The sequence below is a fragment of the Symphodus melops genome, assembly GCF_947650265.1.
Source record: "Symphodus melops genome assembly, chromosome: 1".
Lineage (NCBI taxonomy): Eukaryota > Metazoa > Chordata > Actinopteri > Labriformes > Labridae > Symphodus > Symphodus melops.
In genome coordinates this window covers 44,269,399-44,292,362 of record NC_136691.1, presented here as the reverse complement: position 1 = coordinate 44,292,362, position 22,964 = coordinate 44,269,399, and the positions used below count along the sequence as shown (strand labels likewise).

General features: G+C 38.8%; 1 protein-coding gene across 2 annotated transcripts in view; it reads left to right on the top strand.

Annotated features, from left to right (window-relative positions):
- Positions 1–21,802: 21,802 nt before the first annotated feature.
- The window catches only part of adamts3 (ADAM metallopeptidase with thrombospondin type 1 motif, 3), a 134,509-nt gene continuing 133,347 nt past the window's right edge, over positions 21,803–22,964 (top strand). For both annotated transcript variants that reach the window (XM_079351085.1, XM_079351084.1), the window contains exons 1-2: positions 21,803–22,164; positions 22,529–22,550. In XM_079351085.1, coding sequence (XP_079207211.1) covers positions 22,114–22,164; positions 22,529–22,550 — 73 coding nt within the window. In that variant the 5' untranslated portion in view covers positions 21,803–22,113. The remainder of the gene's footprint in view (positions 22,165–22,528; positions 22,551–22,964) is intronic.

Sequence of the window (22,964 nt, the reverse complement as noted above, 5' to 3'; positions counted from 1 at the left end):
TCCTCTTTCCTGTTCCCCACACAATAAAATACCACACAGCTTGGAAAAGATAGTTTTAAGGTCAGTGAAATACCAAACTGTGGAGCCCAACGGGAGGATGCCAAAGAATAACCCTGCATTCATGTGACGTCAGACACATCGGCAAACGAGTTTCCAAGACGGAAAATGCACATGAATGCCTGCTCAAGTTTGAACAACAATTTGGAAACTCAAAAAAGAATTGGATGCCTGTCTTGCCGACTTGACGTTATATTGTCATCACATCGGGGGGCAAAAGATGTTTTATTTTTTCATGTTAAGATACTTTTTCTAAATTCATGTATTGCACATCGACTTTTTGCAACACGGAAACCATCCAATGAGCACATGAATGCAGCATTATTTAAGAAACATTTGTCAATTATCATAATTTTCTTTTTTCTTATAGTATTTTAACAGTTGGTGTAGCACTGATTGTCTCATCTCTATATTACTTCTGTCTGGCACTGAGACTAACTTGAAACCAATCCACACTGCAGTGCAGTCAAAGTTAACTTGTGAAGCTGGTTTGGCAACAGCTGCTTTGTGCCAACAGCAGCTCAACGGGATGAGGATAGAGGAGCTCTGCCAGTCTGTGCCTAGCTCTGTTTAAGATGTGTGAGCAAAGTGAAGCTGTGATCCTCTGCACAGCTTTACAAATGAAAACTCATAACTCTGTGGGTGTTACTGTTATAATATTGAGAGGATTTCTTTTGCATGGTGTGTGATTCTGACTCCACATGGGGCTGTCTTAGTCAATAACCAAGTACACATCAACATTACTCTCTTTTCCAAAACACACTGAATAATTTGAGAAATAGCAGAAAATGTTAGACTTTAACCTGAGATAATGATGGAGTTGGGAATGATTGTGATTTGCTTATTTTGTCACATTTATGCAAAACTGTTGATTTTAATTAACAGCTTGTTTTCAAGCGATGTAGCTGATGATTTTGAACCACAGATGGTTCAGAACAGGCACTGAAGTGAGAAATTGTGGGGCAAAACCCATCAAGAGAGAATTCAGTTAGTGTAATTCTTGTCTTCTGTGGAAAATCTGTGGATATGAAAGCTCCCTGTTGACTTTTCTTTGTTGCCACTGATTCCCAAAACTTTAGGTCATTTATGTAACCCCGGTTTTCTGAGTAGCATGAGTGAGTGTCTCACTATGGGGAACACCTCCCGCGTGACCTTGTTAGAAGCTTAATAACACTACGCCAGGCCTCATTGGCTGGCAAGAATGATCTCTATGTCTGGAGGGGAGGGGGCTCTCCTCCTATATAATAGGTGGACCTTGCATTAGACGTCATTAATACAAGCTCATCTCTTCCATAGCAAAGAGAGTAGTCTGGTGAGGGACAACATCTTCAGCTCCACCATTTCCAAAGATTCAAATGGGGAGCCAGAGAGAACATCCAGTACCATGGGGAGATCCCATGACGGAGCTAGTAGTCTGAATGTAGCACCCTAGCACCCTTAATAAATTGACAAACGCATGGATGTTGACCCACAGTCCTCTCATCAAAACCAATATGGCAAGCTGCAATAGTTACCAGATACACTTTGATGGTTGAGAAAGCCTTACCTTTCTATATAAGGCTCTGTAAGAATAACAGAATTACTGCCACAGAACACTGAAAAGGAATAGACACTGTGGAACATGTAATATTATTAGACAGACATCTGTCCGACGTCTCTGGTAGTGTTTTTAAGTGGTTCAGTTCTTATCTCACGGTTCTCTGTAAGCATGGACACAAATTCCTCAGGAACCCATGAAGCCAACTGTGGGGTTCCACAAGGGTCGATTTTAGGCCCAACCCATTTTAATCTATACATGCTGCCACTAGGGGACGTAATCAGGAGACACGGCATCAGCTTCCATAGCTATGCTGATGACACACAGCTGTATGTAGCAGTGTCTCCTGATGACACAAGGTCAGAATATGATGACACTTTAGCCATGGGAGGATATGTTCCAGAGCCAAGTGAACAGCAAGTAGCTCCAGACAGTTTATGCGAGCAGGGCTCATGTGAGAGCCCCTTTTCCCATTCACTGTCCTTCTCTTGTGAGTGGCCCCCCAGCCCAACAGAGAGGCATCTGTCGTGATCACCTTCCTGTTGTGGACAGTTCCCAATCTGACCCCTCGAATGAGGAAAAATGGGCTTCTCCATTGTCTGAGAGCAAGAGAGCAATCTGCAGTGAGCCTCATATGACGGTGAATGTTGCTGTAAGGATTTAGCCCAGAGAGGCCACACAGTGATGAATGCCTCTCATGTACAGATGTCCCAGAGGTATAGCCACCACCAAGGAGGACATCAGGCCTAAAAGTCTCTGGCATTGTCTAAGGGTAACTGTCGCCCCTGGGAAAAAATGCTGGAAATGCTTGCATCATCTGCACTCTCTCTGGGGACAAAAAAGCCTTGACCTGGACCAAGTCCAGTGAAAGCCCTGTACATGTGACCTGATGAGCAGGCATCATCATGCTCTTTTCCACATTCATCTGAAAACCCAGCCCCATCAGGTGTTGTAAAAGAACCACTGGATGACAGGCCACCTCCTGTTGGGAGGGAGCTGCCACCAGCCAGGTGTCGATATATGTTGCCACACTGATGCCCCTCTCTCTGACATGTGCTACAACTGCCTCAATGCATTTTACAAATCAAATCAAATCACATCTCAGGTATTTCCTGGCTTTTTCCTGGCTTTGCACTCTGCATGAAGTACATCCCTCTGAACTGGCTCTGGAAAGGAACTGGAACAGGAGAGAGCAACCCGTGAAGATGACTGACAGCCTCGCTTCTTCCTCTTTGCCATTGCAGCTGCGGGAGGAGCTCTCCCTCGTTTCAAAGAAATAATCAACTTACTAGCTCAGGGCTCTCCCCCTAGCCTGGGCTGCTACCTTGTGGAGGTGGAGGATGTGGTCTGTTATCACACATGAAGTTATCTGGTTTCAGTGTCATGCCCTCTTCTAGTTCAACCTGGTAGGCTGACAGAATGGCAGAGGCATTTATGGCTCTTGCTGACGGCGCCATTGCTTTGTAACACTTGTCAGTGAGTCTAGACTGAAACTGGTCCATCTGGAAAGGAAGAGACGGTGCCAAAGAAGACATGGAGGTATTTGGGTGGAGATGGCTCCAAAATTGCAGCATTTTCTTTCCTGTCTTTTTTGCCTTCTGCAGTCTCTTGCCATCAAAACAGGAATAAGAAGCTTCGAAGTTTGCCAACTCTTCATATTTGTTGGTACATCCCAGGGAAGAATGGGCAGCTGTGAAGTCCCTGAATCCCCCTGCTTCCAGCCTTCGGGAAAGCGAAGTCCATAGGTAGAGGGGCATATCCGTCCAGCTCAGCCCAGGTGTGACGGCCAGAGCCTCGGACATGACAATTTCTCGCTGCAGCGGTGTGGTAGCCTTGCCAAGAAGCAGGTCTCCCCTGGACATGTTAGCCTGGCAAGCTAGACGATGACGGAAATGCAATGGTGCTGGAAGACATGCGCCGACCCAGGCTTTGCACTCTGTGTGAAACACATCCCTCTGAACTGGCTCTGGAAAGAAACTGGAATGGGAGAGAGCTATGCATGAAGATGGCTGACTGCCTTGCTTCTTTTTTCAGTCTAAGTATTGCTACTTGCTAAAGTGTTGCCACTTCAACCACAAACTAGCTTGAAAGAGTATTGCTGAAGTATTGCTTCAGGAACTAGTGACAGCATACAACCAGCCAGGCGCCCAGGGCTCAAGTCTGCAGATAGTCCAGACATAGACGTCATTCTCGCCAGCCAATGAGGGCTGGCGTAGTGTTATTAAGCTTCTGACAAAGTCACGCAGGAGGTGTTCTCCATAGTGAGACACGAAAAGAATGCTATGAAACAAGAGGATGTCTTGGGGCAAAAACAAGCTTCTCCAAAGCCTTCATCATAACTTCAATCAGGTGTGTGTCAGTTATGTGTTTAATATTTCATACACAGAGGGTTTTCGGGGGAAATTATCTTCAAGGCATAGACAGAGCAGCCAGATTATTTCATTGGTAAGTGATCAGTGTTTCTCATACAGGTAGAGAAACACGTACAAACCTCATTGCACTGAAGATATAGCTATCTTAGCCAACGGACAGTATGTACATTTCCATGGGGTCTCTCACAAAACAATGACAAAAGATGATGTTAAAGCTAGCAGGGAATCACAGGATTTTTGTGTCCCGAAGTTGAGGAATCAGTTTGTGGCTCTACTCTCATTGTTTGATTGTGTGCAGTCATATGACCAACATATCAAACATGCCAGAAATTCATTCTATTGTTTTGGTAAAGCTGATCAGTGATTCCCCGTCGTGCCTCAGTGTACACTGCACGATAAAAACTTGCGAGAAAGAAGAAATTTAGCCTGAGTTCAAAACTACAAAATTGGTTAAATGCACAAAAATACATTATGTCACCAACATGTATCTGCCCTTTGCAGATCCCGACTTGATCACATTGAACTTAATGTTTTTATCAAACAGCAACCTTCAGCGTTGAAAGTGAAGCCAATGTGGAGGTGCAAAATCCTGCCGTTCATCGAGTGTCTGCTTGAAGCTGGCTGCAAAAGCAACATTAGTCACACAGAAAATAACATTACAGCCTGGTTTGAAGAATAAGATTGGTCTAATAAGCCCATGTCTGGTTCGCACACACTTTAGGGGGCACATTTATTCACTTATCAGCTTTGATTTTTATGAAGAATAAGTGTTTTTATTTTTTTTTTTATTTAACCTTTACTTAACCAGGTGATTGACCCATTGAGATCAAGATCTCTTTTACAAGGGTGTCCTGGCTAAGAGGGCCGCAGCACACGTCATAATAAAAAATACATGATAAAAACAGTTTACAGACAATAAGTAAAGAAAAAAACAAAAATTGCAATGATAGCCAGTTGTTATTTACAATAAGTAATGTGGCTTGATGTCACTCGGCTTTGTCTATTAATTTTTACAATCTATGATTTTCATGGAAATTTAAAATAATAATATAGCCGATGTTAAACTGTATTTAAAAAGACACTTCTGTATTTTTGAGAGGTGTCTTTGTTTGGTCCATGTGGAAGTAAAGCCACTTATCATTGGAGCTCTCTTTAATGTTTTCAATTCTAACTTTTTCCTGTGTGCAGAGGAAACCTTTATAACCTGCAAAACAGTTTAAAAGAGTAGCGTTGAGGAATTTCCTTATATGGCAGATATTTGTTTTGTGTGAGAGGGGGCGAGGGAACCTGATGATGGTTTGTATCACACCTTCTCAAAAGTGAAATATCTAGCTTATACGTTGATGTCAGGGTTACACTGCTCTTTCTCCTGTTTCTGTTACAAAGACCCATAAGATCCCTGTGTGTTATTTTTTTCTTTGTTAGTTTTAACAGGAGATTGTTTTGTTTATTGTTGTCTTGCCCATGCTCTGCCTATTGCCAATCCACGATGTTGAAAAAACTCACTTATTGTTTGGACAGTATATTTTGGGGTGCCAATGATGAGGAGCGTGGAAGAGGAGAGTCAGGTGTCCCTTTATAGGCTGGGCTTAACATAAATTGATTTATGTCTGTTTTCCCTCATGTTTCATTGTGTTCTGTAAGGATTTTGGCACATTTTTTTCCATATTTCTCATGCTGCTCATCTAGACTGCCACAATGGAGTTGGATTTGAAGGTTTTGCAAGACATTTTACAGAACAGCTACACAAGATTTTCCTGCTGAAAACAAGACTGTGGGAGTATCATCGGAACAATACATGAGCCAGGAAACAAAAACTGTGATTTGGAAAAAAAAAAGGTTTGTGGAGCTTCAGGGTCAGATAATCTTTTGAGGGTTTGGCTCTACTTATTCTTGTGTTTCTACTTCTTTTTCCCCCTTTGTCCATCATAAGTATTATCATTCCTCAGGATCTACAGACACAGCTAGAGGAGCCTCTTCCACACCAGATCAGCAAACATCTTCTAAAACCTCATCAGAAAGCTTTTCTAGGAGGAAGCTGGTAATAAAATATTTTCCCTGTTACAACTTCCCTGTTCTGTTATAACTTAACGTAATTAAACAACATCCAAGCCAAATTACATAACATGAATCACTGCAGACAAGGATCTTCCATAGGAAAATTACTTCATCTTTGTCTGCAGCATACTTACAAAATAAAATCTGGATTATTATTATTAAAGAGGCAGTAGCTTCTTCCTCAAAAAGTAAAATACAGTTCAGACTTATACAAAAGTAATAACGCTCATTTGTCACTTAAGCCCCTCTGTGGTGGTGACTGTCAGAGACTCTGTCCTCTGTCTGATGGGTCTATGGGTTTGTTTTGGTAGTCAAGGGACATTGCTGGGTTTGGAGCTTGTGTGTTTCCCCCAGCCAATGACAGCGCACATGCATGTGATTTTCAGAGTGGATACAATTCAGTGATTGGACCTGATTCAATCCAGAAAATATGACATATCTGGACGGAGAGCAAGGAAGAAAAAAAAAATCATAATGAGGAGAAATGCTAAGAGGATAAAGTTTGTTCTATGACGAGGGTGAACCATGTGTTGGCTTTCATCCGTGGACACAGAGTTGCCACTTCACTAGTTTACCACCTGCTGATTATTTGCCTTTGCTGGAAAAAATTCAAGTTATATTATATAATATAACAGTTGTATAAAAGTGGTTTGGGGAGGTCAACTCCTGCTTGGATCAAAGGTCTGGCTGAACCCAATGACTCCAATGTGATGATCGATTTTTGGGTTTGATTTGTTTTGCTTAATAAAGCTGTAGTTTGTGAACTTTTTTACCACCTGTCTATTGTTTTGATTAGCTAAACCAATATACTGGCATATGTGTCCTTTTGTACCATACCTTATGTTAAATAACACCTTGTTGTTTTATTATATTAAGTAGAGGTAGATTTGTATTGATCTTGATCTTTTACATGTCTTGATTTCTAAATCTCAGAACATTTTTGTAGGTAAAAGAACTTTACCACGAGTAGAGATCAAAATGCTTGCAATATAATATGCCATTAGCTTTCAGGATCAACTTTTTTAAAATGCATTTTTAACAATCATACACATTTTGACAAACTTGTATTAGTATGATATTATTAAAAACATTGGACAGGAAAAATGTATTCTTTGACATGGTCACACTTTCCTTTTAGCTGCTACAATAAAAATGCAACCTAAAATTGGATCATCACCTCTCTAATTTAAAGAAACGTGTTGTACTGGATTGCATCAGATCTTAAAGGTGTTCTTGCATCATGTCCATTGTTAACTCGAATAAAGCCATCTGTCTATAGTTAAAGTGACACTAGACTGCAGTTATACCCAAAACCTCTATAAAACAATTTACCCAACACTTCTATTATAATAACCAATGTGGTTGTCAACTCCTGGTGCCCTTTTCCAAACACTGCTCCTGTGCATTCACTTCAGATTATGCAGTTCATAATGTATTAAATCTTTGACCTTTAGCCGTTCAATTTAGGAGCCTTGTTTTGCATTTTCATCGTCTTGCAGTTTGGGGATGAATAATATCCGTGTTTCTTGCAAATTATACATAAACACGGGTCTGAATACACTGTGCCCTGAGCTGCTTATTTATAAAAAAGGTTTTTCCTTCTTCTGGTAGATATGCCGTTTGGGCTTGAAGGTGGGCAAAGCTGCTGTAGATTGTTCTGTCTAAAAGTTTAAGCGTGTGGGAAGAAATGCAGAGCAGGAAGAAACAAGGTCCAAGCCACACACTAAGGACAATATAACAGAGACCTTGTGATGAAAGCCAGAGATTTTAACTCAAAATATGCAACACACTGAAATCATGGAAGTAAGCAGATAAGAGACAAATGCATAACACTATGTATGAAAAAAAGCAAACTTATTAACTCTAACAAGGCTTCAATGAATTGATCTGTTTCTTTGCCTGATAGTTGGCACAATAACTTCCATACAAAAGATTTCAAAAGAATTGTATTAATGTTGACAGTATACAGCTGAATACAAATGCTGAATTCTTGATAGAGCTCATACTAAAAAGTTATTTTACAAGGCTGCACAAACTAAAATGTGACTTTTGTGTACATAAAAGTCGCACTACCCTTTGTGTTAAAAGTTTTCATAAAAGTTGTGGATGAAACTGTAAACCAACTACACAGCATTACAATAAACATAGATGGAAAACATATACTAATCACTGATTTGCCTTGTGGTCTTCTTTATTGTACAAAGCAAATACTATTATTCACAAACAAATAATTCATTCAATGCCGAGAACACATCGTGCATTGCATGCTTGAGATATGGGATTATTTCAAAATCTGGAGATGATGCAGCTTTTTCAGACCTACAAATTAGAAGAAGGATGATAGGTGCTACACTAGGACTATATATTAAAAATTCCTTCCTTCCTTCATTTCCTTCTGCTTTGTAGCCTACTGTTTTTGAAAAAGCATGGACTGTTTTGAATGTCAAAAAGAAGACCAATATGCATTACAGAGGCCCCCTGTGTTTTTTTGTTTGCTGAATTATTAAATGCTGAGACAAAAAAAGCAACGTGGGGTGATCTCTGCTCCCTCTGAACTCATATCACTCAATATTCCTGGTAATATGGTGACACCAATAACTATTTATTTTTTTGTGTTTCTACATGTTTTTTCCCTGTTTCTGTGCTCTTCCACTTCTTTAGATAGATTCAGCAATTTCTTCTGTTAACGTGGTCATACTTGATATCACCTAAATGTGCCCAGAAATACATCATAAAAAAGTCACTCTTTAGAAATGCTCCCTTTGCTGCGTTGAACCACAGTCCACGTCTGCAGCAGAATCAGTTCAGGGAGGCCTATTTTACCTACTTAAGGAAAAAAACACTGACATAACCACATCACACACACAGGCTCATAAAGGCTTTCTAACAAAACCTGTCAACATAATCTGTATACGTGTTACAGAGAAGGAGAGAAAATGCACAACACAGCATCTTTAGGACATGACTAATGCTTGTGTGGTAGTCTGTTTCATCTCCTGTTTACAGGGTGAAGTGTAAAACGATCAGGCAGGCCAACGTGACCCAGTTCTAACTCCATATGGGGGCCACTAACTAACCTCCTTCACAGTTTGGGCTCAGTTTATAGCTGTTTCCGCTTGGTTTCTTCTGTTCTAGTGAGAACCATGAAAGCCAAAGGGAGATAGGGGGTGAGAGTGCAGAGCTCCACTCTCATTATCCACCATTGTTTCAGTGGTTTGTGTGACACAGTGGAGGAAGTAGGAGATGATTGTACTCAGCAAAAGAAAAGCCACTGAAGGCTGCAGGAGTTAGGTCTTCAAAGTGGGTGCTCACAAACGAACATGTCCCCATTCAAATCTAGCTGGACAAGAAACATCTTAAAATTCTTATCAAGATGTACAGTAATCTATCACTAATTCACAGAATAATTCATTTAGTTGCCTGAGGAAAAAAAAGTGTTGAAAAAAGTTGTGTGTTGTAATTATTAGTCCTTGAATTATGGTAAGTTGAGTTAAAAACATGAACTGATACTTTCATTGTCACTTAAATTAAAGCTTCATTAGTTCTAGTTCTGATCGTAGGGGGCAGAAAAGTCAGAGACCAGGTTGACTGACAGACATGCCTCCGAAAGATCCCATTGCCAATTTCTGTCATCTATGTCCTTCTTTTAATTTTGTTGACAAGCTATGTCAACGATGAGATTGGTGCAACACAGGTAGTTTCTTTTGGGAAGTATGAGCTTAAGGTAAAAGGTTTATTTTTGGACTTTTTAGCTTTTATCCAGAGATATAGGACAGTTATTTGAGTCACAAGTCAGGGAGAGAGAGGGGAATGACATGAGAGGGGTACCACAGGTCAGACTTGAACCTGCGCTACCCACTTGGAAAACATCTCCATAAATAAAGACTCCATAAATAGGGCACATGCACAAACCACCGAGCTACTGGCGCCCCAATAGGAACAATGTTTGACTCTAGCTCCAATACCTGAGACTTATTATGCACAGTTAAGAACAGAGGCTCCTCCAATGGTCCCATGTCTTTACTTTAAGTATGAATAATAATGACACAACATGGATGGATGCTAGGAATAAAATATTTGTATGTTTTTCTCATCTCATAACTGATCATTTTCGCTCTATGTGGAGGTAAACCAAATACAAAACACTAATGAGCCACAAATTGATTGAGTCTTTGAACTAAAGACATAATTTTCTTCTGTCTTTTATGTTTCTGTGCAATATGATGTGAATTATGTTAAGTTGATAAGTCAATTACCGAAATTGTGCAGAATAGGAACGGCTTGAGAAACAAGAGGCAGGTAACACTGGAACATAGTAGAAAAGAAAGAAAAGAAAAAAGAAAAGTATTAAGAACTGCTGAGGTAAATGATGAATCTTTATGGCTTCCTCTTTGGTGCCAACATCTTCACGTAGAAACATTTGTTGTCATAAGATGTATCGTAATTAGAAAAGTTTTAAATTTGCATAATTTGTTTAACATTCTAAAGGGGATATATTTTGTAAAATCCACTTTTACAGTATGTTGACCACATACTTGGGTAACCTGAGTGTCTACCAAGCCACCATAATTTTCAAATGTTCTCAACTTGTGACATTACAGGGGGGGGCTCACTGCATTTAAAGAGACACACACACCAAAACGCAGTGTTCATAGAGAGCCGGTCCATACAGGGTCACAAACCTCCTCTGGTGCTTGATTTATGTTCTATTTTGACCAAAGCACAGCACAGATGTTTCATTTAGACCACATGGGACTGTTTGAGTTGAAGCTTCTCTCTGTTGGCTGTTTTGGTCAATCTTTGCAAAACAAATGGAGCCTATGTTGGACTTCTTGGCTGCAAACCTGTAGCTGAAGTAAAAGCTGGACCTCCAGAAGATGCAAAAAATAATTGTGGCAGGGAAAAGTTATTAATATATACCATAGTGCATAACAGAGGGAGTCTTATTGGATGATTATGCTAAAAAAGTCTGACTTCATATATTTCCTCTGCCACAAACAAACTGCAGAACACTTGACCTTTTCTGAAGACTGAACTCAATCTGTTTTTTTTCCTTCTTCTGAACTGTAAACATGTTTATGAGCCTACTTATGGAATATTAACTGAATCAATTTGTTTCCCCTTTTATATAAAGACCAAGAAAAACAGACACATTTTTGTCTGTAAAATGTAGTGCATTCAGTTGAATGGGTTAAATTTCAACCAGCTGTGTTCTTCCTCATTAGTGACTGTATAAAAATATTCGAGGCAGTGGCCTGAGGCTGCTTATGGAGTGCCTCACACAAGCCCATGGGTCCATGAGTACTCATATACCTGTGAAATCATTGAGTCCCACTTTACATGCCAAATTAAAGTCACATTTTATTATAAATAAAAAGGGTGTTTTGCCTGTTAAAACTTATTTAAAAGTAATGCATGACTTTGTGGAGTGGAAAAAGGAAATTAATTCAAATGATTTTTAAAAAGTTTTAACAGGCAAAACACTCTTTTTTATTGTAAGAAAAAAGAAAATGTAACTTTAATTTGGCATATATATCGGGACTAAATGATTCAAATATATTTATGTACCTGCACTGATACTATTCAAATCTAAAGCAGGGTCCTTGGAGGTTTTATTTACTTCACTAATTCTTAAAGTTCATGAATCATACAAGTTCTCATCATTTAAAACTACATATGAAACATGTTTGCAGAAGGCAATTTTGTTTAATAACTAGCCTTAAACCCATCAGAAATTTTTTCATCAGAAAGTTCTGCCCAAAATGCAAACTGATTTTATGTTTTTGAACGTGCCTCTTTATTTCAGCCCTTGGACATAATACTGCAACACACAGATGCAAGAGGAGCCCTACCAACCTTCCCACAATCTTCCCAGACCACTCATTTCCTCACAGTATGCATCAAAACGAAGAACAAAAGGAATACATAGCCTTGAAACAGTACAGGATATTACAATAGAAACTTATATAGACAACAACATTGTTTTTTCACCCAAAGGAGAATATTGAACAGTCTTTGTATCCAATTAGCTGAAAGAGCTTGATAAAAAGAAAACTGTTGAAAATAACTAACAGTTTAGCCTTACACAAGACTCTTTATTCAGCTCTTGTGGACACCTCTTATGTTAAATAAACAACCCGTATCTTTCTCATTGGTCTGCTAGGAACAATTTCATTAATAGATTCTGCAGGGCCCTTTCCATGTTTGCATTGTACGGTGTATCCTTTTATCGGCTGAATGACTTTGAGTTTGTTTTGCTTGACTAGTTTCTTGGAAATGTGACCCAGTAGGGTAAGTCTTGTTTTGCGTGGGGCATGGCAATTCTTTTTCCGTGTTCCGAATATTGAGGTCTTGTATGAATTGAGACATAGTAGACTTCAGGCTTCTTCACTGTTCTGGCGGAACAGGAAGTATTGTAGCTAATAGTCCAGTCATTTTACAAAAAAAAAGGTTGAAAAAATTAAAACAGAAGCAAACTCCACTGATTTTGTATCCTTCATGTGCACTGTGTAAGGAAAAAAAGCCCAAAGAATCCCAATAGGGGAAAGTTTTGAAAAAGACCCAAATATAACCTATTCATTATTTTTCTCACACAAATAGGGCAACAAAATAAACTTCAGCTATCACTATGAAGAGTTGATTACTTCAAGATAAACAGCAAATGTTTGCAATTTGTTCAATGTTGACCCCTTTTTTGGCTTAAAATGACTGGACTATATGTCTAGGAGGAGTCTAAATGTACTTTAGTACTACCTCTTTTACATGTTACTTTTCAGTCTTCTAACCATATCTATAAAACAGCTATGCTATATTTCTCACCGTATGAGAAAAAATCCTTTGACTAGCCCAAGAGTTTGCTAATTCTAATAAACCTTTTTTTGGCAGTGACCACGCGTTATAAACAGTGAAATAATGTAGGTTTTTGCAGGGTTTAGGTTTTCCTAAGTCTGGCATTAAAATGTTTAACTTTACCAAAGACAACCCATTTACATTGACTAAATTCTTTAGCTTTGTAGTTAGTTCAGAAAGTGTTATACAGACTATTAACAAATAATACAGGCTATTAATAAGAGCTCACTATTTGTCTAAAATTAAAGTTTAAAAAAATATATACTTCTAGATTTAAATTCAGGCACATTTTTTCCTGAATGTGCCACATTTTAAGGAAGATAGATGATTTGAATTACAGAGAGCAAAAGTGTTGCATCTTTTAGCCCCCTCTGGCCTCATTCCAAATCTTGATGACACACTGTCTGCTTTTGAAGGTACTTTGACGTCACTCTTGAGTTAATTTGATTAAAATTATCTTCAAGGAAACGCCTCCATGACCTCAGGGCTGTCCCACTTAACTCATTGGTCATTATTTATTGTAGTGTAGATGTGAAGACTGGCCAAAGTCAAAGAGTTCAGCTTTTGTTTTTGTGCTAAATTCAGCGACATCTGAGGATTTTGTTGGTCAGTATGTTTGTGCAACTTGCAGCCTCTGCCAGGGTTTCATCAAATCCTCTGCTGCTGAGGGTCGTTGTAATTCACAGACCGTCAGATGCTCTGCTGGGTCTGTTTCCCTAGAAACAGCAGAGGGATGGTAGGAACCAAGGAATGCAGGACACCAGAGTTGCACTCCCAAGTGCTGAGAGATCAATTTATCTTCCTCTTTGATGGAAAACAAATGGCTAGATAATGTAGAAAATCCTCACCCCTGCTACAGCCCTCACTCCGTTGAAACAGGTTTTAGCAGGTGCTTTCACATTAGAGAAGACCGAGTAGAGAAAAACAAACATGGCAAGGTAGTCAGAACATATGTTAACACAGCATTACAAATTACACCAAGCATGTTTTTTCTTCTTCAAACAAATAGCATTGAGTGTCGTTTTATCAATACAGAATTATGGGAGCCATTTTTCAGATTGGATCACCATGTTGATGATCACCAATCACAGCTCATTCTTACATCAACGCAGTCCATTTAAACACAACAATGCTGCTCACTGCGGGCAAAGCTTTGCCTCCACCACCCCAGCTGCCTCCTTTTTGCCAATAGCCTTTGGTTCGTCCTTGTGGGAGGTTTAGCACTGCAATCCCTGGAAAGCTGTTGCATGCTGCTAAACTAACCCATGGAGCATCCTTTGAGACTTCAAAGCCAAGCAAAACTGCATTTCCATTTTTGCAAAAAGTACAACAAAAAATTGTTCCTGACTGAAGTCAGGGAATGATTTCTCCATAGAAAAAAAAAACCCTCAATGGTCTCCTCCTCCCAGTCGTTCACTTTGCTGTCTAGTCCATCAGTGTCTACTCCTGCTCTGATCATGAGGTGGATGTCCTTCTGTTCCAGAAGTGAATAACTTTAAAATTAAAACGTTCTTGGTTTAGTTTCTTGATTTTCACAAATCCCTGTCCCTGACAACAAGCCATAAGTCAATTCTCCTTTTAACCCCCAGGTTACAATAAAAATTTAACTTTAGGGACAGTAAAGATGATACAGTTGATTAAGGGATCAACAGATTTCAGCTTGCCACTGATCCGGGTCTTTGATCATATCCATCAACAGTGTTCTGTCCTGAATGGCTGGCTCGAGTGGCCATTGCACATGTAGGTATAAACTATAACAAAATATCCAAAATTAAAAATATTTAAAAAAAAATATGTGTATATATATATATATGTGTGCCATCTTTCTTGACCTGAGTGAGATGTTATGGCCAAGCAGGTCAAACAAACCTGTCTGTTAGTTAAAAAATGTTAAATGAAATTTGTTTTCACTATATACCATTGGCTCAATGGCATAAACACTTGAAACAGAGTGGTAATTATCAGGAGAAAAAACATTGTTTTCTCTTCCTTCCTTGTGTGTCCTACAAATCAACTTAGAAACATTATCAATAATTAACATTAGGTATCCACTTTTAGAAAAGGGAACTTTAAGTTGTTTGGAAACCAGGCGGACTTGATGACTTTTAATCATCAGCACTTAGATCACCACCATCTGGGCCTAAAGTGGTTTAGACAACTTGTATGTCATTACTAAGGCAGAGCAACCAAGCAGACTGGATTCCAGCTGCACTGCCTCACACTATCTACCATCACACTACCCCCCCCCCCCCCCCCCCCCCCGCTCCCCCTCCCCTCAAAAGCAATCACAGTTCTCCCCTCCCATCAGTGAGTTTTGCTGCGTGTGGTTATCTTGACAACCAGTGTGCTAAATATCAGCCCACTATTGATGTTGCTTGGTACAAAAAAGCTTGGTACAAAAAATGGAGTAGAAAAACACAAATCCTTGTTTATCAAAAAGCTTACATGACCTCACAAAATCCAATCAACTGAATTAAATGGCTTTGTTAAAAAAAACTGGACGATGATATTTCACTATTTGTTTTAAGATAAAAGTAGGACAATCAATTAATTTGAACTATGCGTTTAAAATGTATTTTTCTTGTTTTTGTTTGCCATCTCCTCACATCTGAGTCACTGGAACACATTTTTACACTTAAAGTGATACCAAACTGGCTTCAACAACTTGATCTCCTAAATAAAGGAGTAGCTTTGATACATGCAAAACCTATTTAGCAGCTATTGGCTTATGTAATAGCTGCAAAAAATAAATGGTTTCCACTGGAGCGAAGGGGGTTGGGGACTTCCATTCAGAATATGACAACCATGTTTTAAATTATGCAAAATCCCACTGCTCCCCTCCCTTTTGCTGGAATGTCTCCTTTAGCATTGATGAATTTTATGGCCCTACCTTCCCCTTGTTGTACGGTACACTGGGGGACAAAAAATAGTGCTGACCCCATGGGGGCATCTGCCCAGTCACCAGCTAGCTGCACATTGTGACTGCGGCATAACTTCGCTGTTAGACGTCACGAGTCATTGTGTCTGGACATTTTTGTGTCTTGGGACAAAGCGTGAAAGAGAGAAAAGAAAACAATCCAGATGCCTTCTCAGAAAAAGCTCAGCATGCCCCCCTTTTATAATGCGAGTGAGGTCAGCTTTGTTCGGACGCATTGATAGTTGTCATTTCAGAGAAAGCGACTTTCAAAGCACATACCTACATCATGTAATTAGGCTGGTTGTTCCCTGCACTGATGGCTCTGTCCTCTGAGGGGGAACTCTCACTTAACAAAATGAGACAAATCTAGCTTGCATGTTAGAGCTGTATATTCATTTTCTGTGACTGAGAACCAGTTTTCCTAACCTCAAGCACGCAGACTCTGTAATAAAAGACTTCTGAAACAATGGTTGTCACCACAAGTATAATTGTTGTTATTCTTTTCTGCTTTTTATAAAAGTATCTTCCCGAATCATGTGCTTCTATGACAAATAATCTGTCAGAGACTTCAAGTTAAAAAGGTTTAAGATGAAACTGTTTTTATTTTAGAATCATATCCCACCTATCTTTTGGACCTAGAACACACTGGTTGCTGCCACCTTCATGCCTAGGCTTGACTGATCTTTTACATATGCCACCTTGTCTCAAAGCTTACATGCTCTGAACACTGTAAATCATGGAGCTCGGAGGTTCACCACTAATTTTAAAGCCCTCACTCATCCCTAATTTTTGCACACAAGTTTTACAAGTACTTCTTTGTCAACGTTTGGATTTAAAGACTCTGCCCTCTTCTTTCTGTCTGTCCCAAAAAGTCAGAAAGGAACTGTGGAAAAGGCGTTTCAGTTTGCTGCTCCATTTACTGGAAACAATTACAGAACTGAAAATGAATGAATTGGTATCATGGGATGCTTTCAAGAGGATGATGAATGACTTGGAGTTAGACACATCGGACTGAAGTTGTTCCCTGAAGTTGTATCAGATCAACTGCTACTGTAAATGCCAAATGACTTTTAATTTTTTTTTTTAAAGATCATTTGTACTCTACTTGATATCTGCAGCTGAATATAAGTAACAAATGATGGAGTTAAGGGGAGGAGAAAAGGGGTTGTATAAGAACAGCCTAAAGAACAAGAAATAGAGGAGGTCCTGCTGTTTGTTTGAGGCCACATAAAACATGAAAACACAGAATCTTATGAGACCTTTCTTTAAACAACAGGATTTATCCCCTCAGAGGATCCTTGAAGTGAACGTTTCTTCAGCAAGTGAAAGTGAAAGCATCAAGTTAGCACACCTGTGAAACAATTAGACATCTGTTCTCTTAAAAAATCTTTTACTTAAAATGGAACAATAATCTTTCCTTGTAACCTCTTGAGAAATACTTTTCTTCACAGTATCTCCATTCAAATCTAATTTGGCAACAGAGGCCTGATTCCAATCTGCTTCATGTGATTCTCTGCCAATTGTAACAGCAACTTATTTGTCTAGTTCTGTGCTCAGAGGAGGACCAGATGTTGGACCCAGAGGCCACAAGAAGGAAGTCAGAGGCTCTATGTATGTGCAGAGGGTCAAGGATGGACAGGATGTTGATAAACTAACAAACCAGGAAACCTTGACTCCATAAGAAAAGAAGGGAAAATAGTTCTCCTTCTCCTCCCAGCTGTCCTCATCTATTCTCTGAGTCTCAACCAGGATGGATTTATTTCCTCCTCTTTTCCCTCCAAACTAAACCCTGTTACCCATTTTTTTTTTACACCTATCTCTGTCTGTGTGTATATCTGTCTCCCTCTCCTATGGTGGTGGAGCCATGAGGCGTGCAGATGTGCTGCGTAATTAGAGTTTCCTTATCTGCAGTCGGCTCACCTATACAGTCCAGCTGAGCCAGGTCTGCAAACAGAAGCATGGATCAACAATGACAAAAATACAGGCTTGTTATTTTTCCTCTTTTATCAGGTCATTTAATGACTCCTGAAGCAGAAGCAGTAGGCAGCTCACGTCATCATGGAATAGACAGAAATAGAGAAAAGGGGGAGTAAAATGGACAGAATGTCTTGACACAGACCTCTGTCAGCTCTTTCATTGTGCCCATTAAAAGCAGTGATATATGTTCATGTGTCGTCCATATGTGATGCAGCCAAAGCCTCCCACAGCATCTCGAGGCTTCATCAGTCAGACAGTTCATTCTCACACTACAAGACGCAAAGGGGAGGCCCAAACTTGGGAAAGGATTTATTGGGTTTTTTTTTTGTTTTTGGTTTATTTAGAGTGAACAGGGGAATCTGGGGCTTGTCAACACATCATTTCAAACTTGAAGCCAAATATCTGTTTGGACACCTGGGTACAAACTTTTACAAAACTTGTCAAAAAGAAGCTGTTTAAGAGATATTAGCTCTAAAATATTCAACAAACATGCTGTCCTTTTTAGCCCACACTCATTACTCCCAGAATCAATCATCATAGCAAAATGCTAATATATTATTTTAAAAACGGTAATGCATCTGAATGAACAGTAAAGTCATCTGAAGATAAACGGATAGTTATTACTTGAGTAAAAGTTGGTGTTAATATTGAATATTTTGTAAATAAAAGTTTGAAAGAAAGTTGCTGAAATCTTTGTCCCTTCCTCTAGGTCTTAATCTTTCAAATTCCTCACTTAATAAAGAGGTATTGTTTTGTGTGATGCTTATAAGGAGGGCCAAACATTAACTGAATAAATGGTTCCATAATAAAACTGTGTATAGACAGATGTGTGTACTTGACTGAGCCAACCACATCACTTATACACTGGAATATTTACAGTCATAAATAAGCAGGCAACAATTACGATATTTATAGTTTAAAACACAGTCAGGTATATATACTGTTTTGTAGTGAAATTAGAAGCTTTTACTTTGAAGGACAAATAATTTATGATGTCACAATGACCAGGAAATTCTGTTTTCGCCTCTTTTTCCCATGGACTTGTGACCCCAGATGTTCATGATCTGGCTGGGCTCTCTCAACATTGGTTAATTCTTCATTATTTGGAACGAATTCCTTAAAGAAAACAATAGAAATCTTATGTCTGTCAACTTTTATTTTTCCTCATTGAACCAGTTTACCTGTGACGTGTTTTTTGTAAACATTTAAATGCCATATGTTCGAATTTGGAAGTGATCTTCGTCCATTGAACCTATTTGACTGTAACTAAGTTACATAGCACAATGCTACACTAAGACTATGTTAAACTTTTAAAGATTTTATTGACATTTTTATTAAAATGTTGTAATTTTTTGTATGCAAGATTTATCTCAGCATTTTATTAGATAATGTCAATATTGCTAAATATTTATTTTCAGTGCATTGCCATCGTTTACAATTAGTCTGGCAATTTGAGAAATAAAAATAAAATGAAATTGTGTTGAGAAACAGCTTCTCGGAGCAGTTGGTTTATCTGCATTTGCATCCAGTTATCTGTTTAAAGACATTTATGAAAGCTAAAGTCACATGACCCTAAATAAATGTTGGGATTTCACAACACAGAATTCCATTTCTCTATTTCTACAATGACGGCTTTTAGGGTTCAACCAAAGCCTAGTGGAATGCTACCACAGTACTTGTTGCTATAAAACACAAACCACAACACTTATGATGCAAAACTTGGACCTAAGCTCACATATTCTTCTTCTTTATGCAGATTCTGCAAATAGAGGGCAGATAATGATCTGAGGACTTCAACTCGGGTTTTAGCTGTTGTTGGAAAATGAAATATAATTGCTCCACACCTACCTGCTGTCATTTGAATACCACTTGCAGGTTGGAGGCATTTGAATAAAAGGTGTCTTGTTCATGTTAGGCCATCAATATTTTATAAATGACACTCAGAAAGCGTGTGCCCGGATAATTTTCCTGCTTCTTAGGCTGACATTCAATGGAGACATTTACGCTGTTGTATTACACTTTCTGCTCACATATATGCTTGGAGGTGTCCACTTAGCATGTACTGAGATTCTAACAAATCACTGAATCCCTTTATTTTGAAATCTAAAGTCGTGACATTTAAAGAGAACACTGACAGGGAGGAGGACTGAGAGGGAAAGATGACAGTAATGAGGCTCACTACAGTTCGTATTGCTGCAAATGATTGCTGCTCCCCCCAACCTTATTTTACATGCAGCTCACACCCTTTGGATCTTTTCAGTCAGCTGAGAAAGAACTGCACTGCTCTCGAGTGGTTGATGTAAAAATGTATTCAGATGTCAGAATGCTTTTTCAGACTCATTGCTCTAAAATTATGCTTGCATATTATGGCTGAAAAGGGAAATGTTCGATAATAGAAAGAACTTTTTGCAAAAAGTAAAACTTCCAGCAAAAATGTAGAAAAGGTTAATCACAAGTATGACTATCGAGTTTATAGAGATCAATTTCTATTCTATAGTGTATAGATATTTCCTATATTGCAGTGTTATTTCTCTCTTGACTTTTTCTTCTCTGGTTGGGCTGTACAAGTTGGGTGCTTCATGGTTCTTCTGTCCCACCGTGTGTTCAGATGAGGAAAGGTAGGCAAAATATTTTTTTTGCTAGTTGAACTATTAGTCATTTAGGTATCACATACAAGTCACGATGGAGCAATATAAATATATATCGGCACAAAATTACTTTTTTAGTAAAGTAAAAAGACATGCTGTTAATAAAGTAATGATCTCCAAAAGATATGACAGATATACAGTAGCTGTCTTTAAATGTATGCAGCGCGACACACATGGACTTAGTAAAAACACTCGCAGAATGGAGTAATGATGCATAATATGTACTTCCAAACTACCTGCACAACAGTTGGTGAATTGACCACAAAAGTATAATGTGTATGTGTAAAAACACAACTTTTGCTTGAATGTATCAGCCACATGTTTTATTTAAATCTGGCTTAAATGACATGCCTTGGCAGCTCTTTCTTTTTCAACTCAGAGACTGCATCTGCTGTTATAATGAAACCAAAAGTCATTGTTGCTGTGTTAAAATAACTTCAACATCATCTTTTCCTAAGAATTAATATATTACTGATGTTATGATTTTAACTTACACAGGGGGTTATTGAGTCCATTCTGACTAAAGAATACTGGGGCTACCTTCTAAGGGAGATTGTGTTTATCTCCCTTTATATGTGTTTGGTGAAAGAAATTTGGAATAAAAAAATCCTAAAGCCTTAGCTTTGCAGGAAAAACATACTTGCTATTCAAATATATTAGCACGTAATGCATGCAAGGATGACAAAAAAAAGGGAATTTGTACCCAGAGCTTATAATTTCGCTAAACAGTATTCCTATGATAGTAGGTTTGTACTTGACTGCTATGTTGAAGCTGCTATGTAGGCTCATGTTTTTTTTTCCGTTTTTTTTTTGTTACTATACAGTATGTGTTGAATGAATACATAGAACATAATTCAAAATAAGATTTGAACTTCAAATAAAAGATTAATTGTTTATTGTGTATTTTGCTAAAATAAACCAAAGTATCAAATCAATCATTTGTAATAGAAAATATTTCTTTAATGTATCTTGAATAAGATTAAGATCAATTTTAGTGCCTCAGTGGGAAATTTTGTTTGTACTTTACAGTGCTTTGATACAATATTAAAATATCAGAATACCATAGTTAATAGCCAACAACAATAGTGAAGTAGCAGAACTGTAAGTACGCCCAGCCTCAAAATTATATCCACAAGTACTTGGTAACTTTTCACAACTGTTTGTTTATTAAGTTTAGGTAAATATAAAGTTGCTAAATATTTAACATCGGTGTTTGTCTCTCTATCTCAATTTGTCCTGTGATACATTTAGGGAGGGAGACCTTCTTCCTCCTCCCCCTCCTCCGCAGTCCCTCCATGTGTTCAAGCTGGAGGAGGAAAAGTTGGAGTGACGTCACACGAGGCTGGTCTTGGCGTTTATTAACCAGGGAAACCAAGTGCCAGGTTGCACGAGCTCCACACTGCAGCTCTGTCCGGCCAGCGGCAGAGGGGATGTCCTGCTAATTCCTCTAAAACTTTCTACAAACTCAGTCAACAGATAAACATTGAGACTGACTGACAAAGTGTCGCAACTCGCCTCACTCTTCTTTTAATGAAACTTTAAACTACTTTAAATGTATTTTATTTTTGACTAAAGTCCGCACATTTACTTTAACAGAAAATTGAATGAGCCGGGTCACGGTTGCGTAGAGTTTTCTCGATTTTTCTACTTTTTAACATTTTTTAATTTGGATAAAGTTTTAACTGTTTAAAACTCGTGATGGCTGTCCTGTCACTAGCGTTCCTACTTGTGTTGACTTCAGCTGCCAAGGTAAGTGTCCTAATTCTACGCAAAAAATGTGCGATTTCTGTAAGCCTTTAAAAAGATGAAGTCTCGTGAATTTAAGATAAATCCAGCTGTTAGAGTGGAAACGGTACGTTTCTCGTCACAGCATCAGGTTAAGCGTCCCTAAACTCTCAGTAGCCAAAATGTGCACACTGCTTCCTCTGTGAAATCAATGTTGACACTGCACACGCATGTTACATAAGAGATGTCAAATAAAGGCATTTTTGTTAAATTTTTTTGCAAGCAGCCCAGCCTGCTGTAAACTGCTGCTGAACATCTCAGACTATTATGATTTCCTCCTGACTTGTACACGCATTTTACAAGCTTTTTTCTCCCCTCCCTCTAACAGGCTGATGAAGTAGATAGAGAGGGTAAGTACTCCTTTATTTTTTTCCCCTTTTTATGATAAAAGTTGTGAGAAAGTAGAAATGTTTTTCCTTCACATAGCCTACTGATAAAGCCTTCATGCACTGAGATCAAAGTGGGAGGGGAGCCTGTGTGTAAGGAGCTCTGTAATACACCTCCCACCCCTATTTAACCCTCCCACCAACTCAGCATACCCCTGACACACACACAGACACACAGACACACAGACACACACACACACACACACACACACACACACACACACACACACTCACAACCTCACGAAAGTCCCCCAACACACACTTATATTACTTGAGCTTCAAGGGCTTTGTTATACAGGAAAGAAAATTCCTCTTGTGAATCCTGCACATCTGTTATCCATTGTGAGGTTAAGAAACAAGTGAGCTGCAACAGTGTCC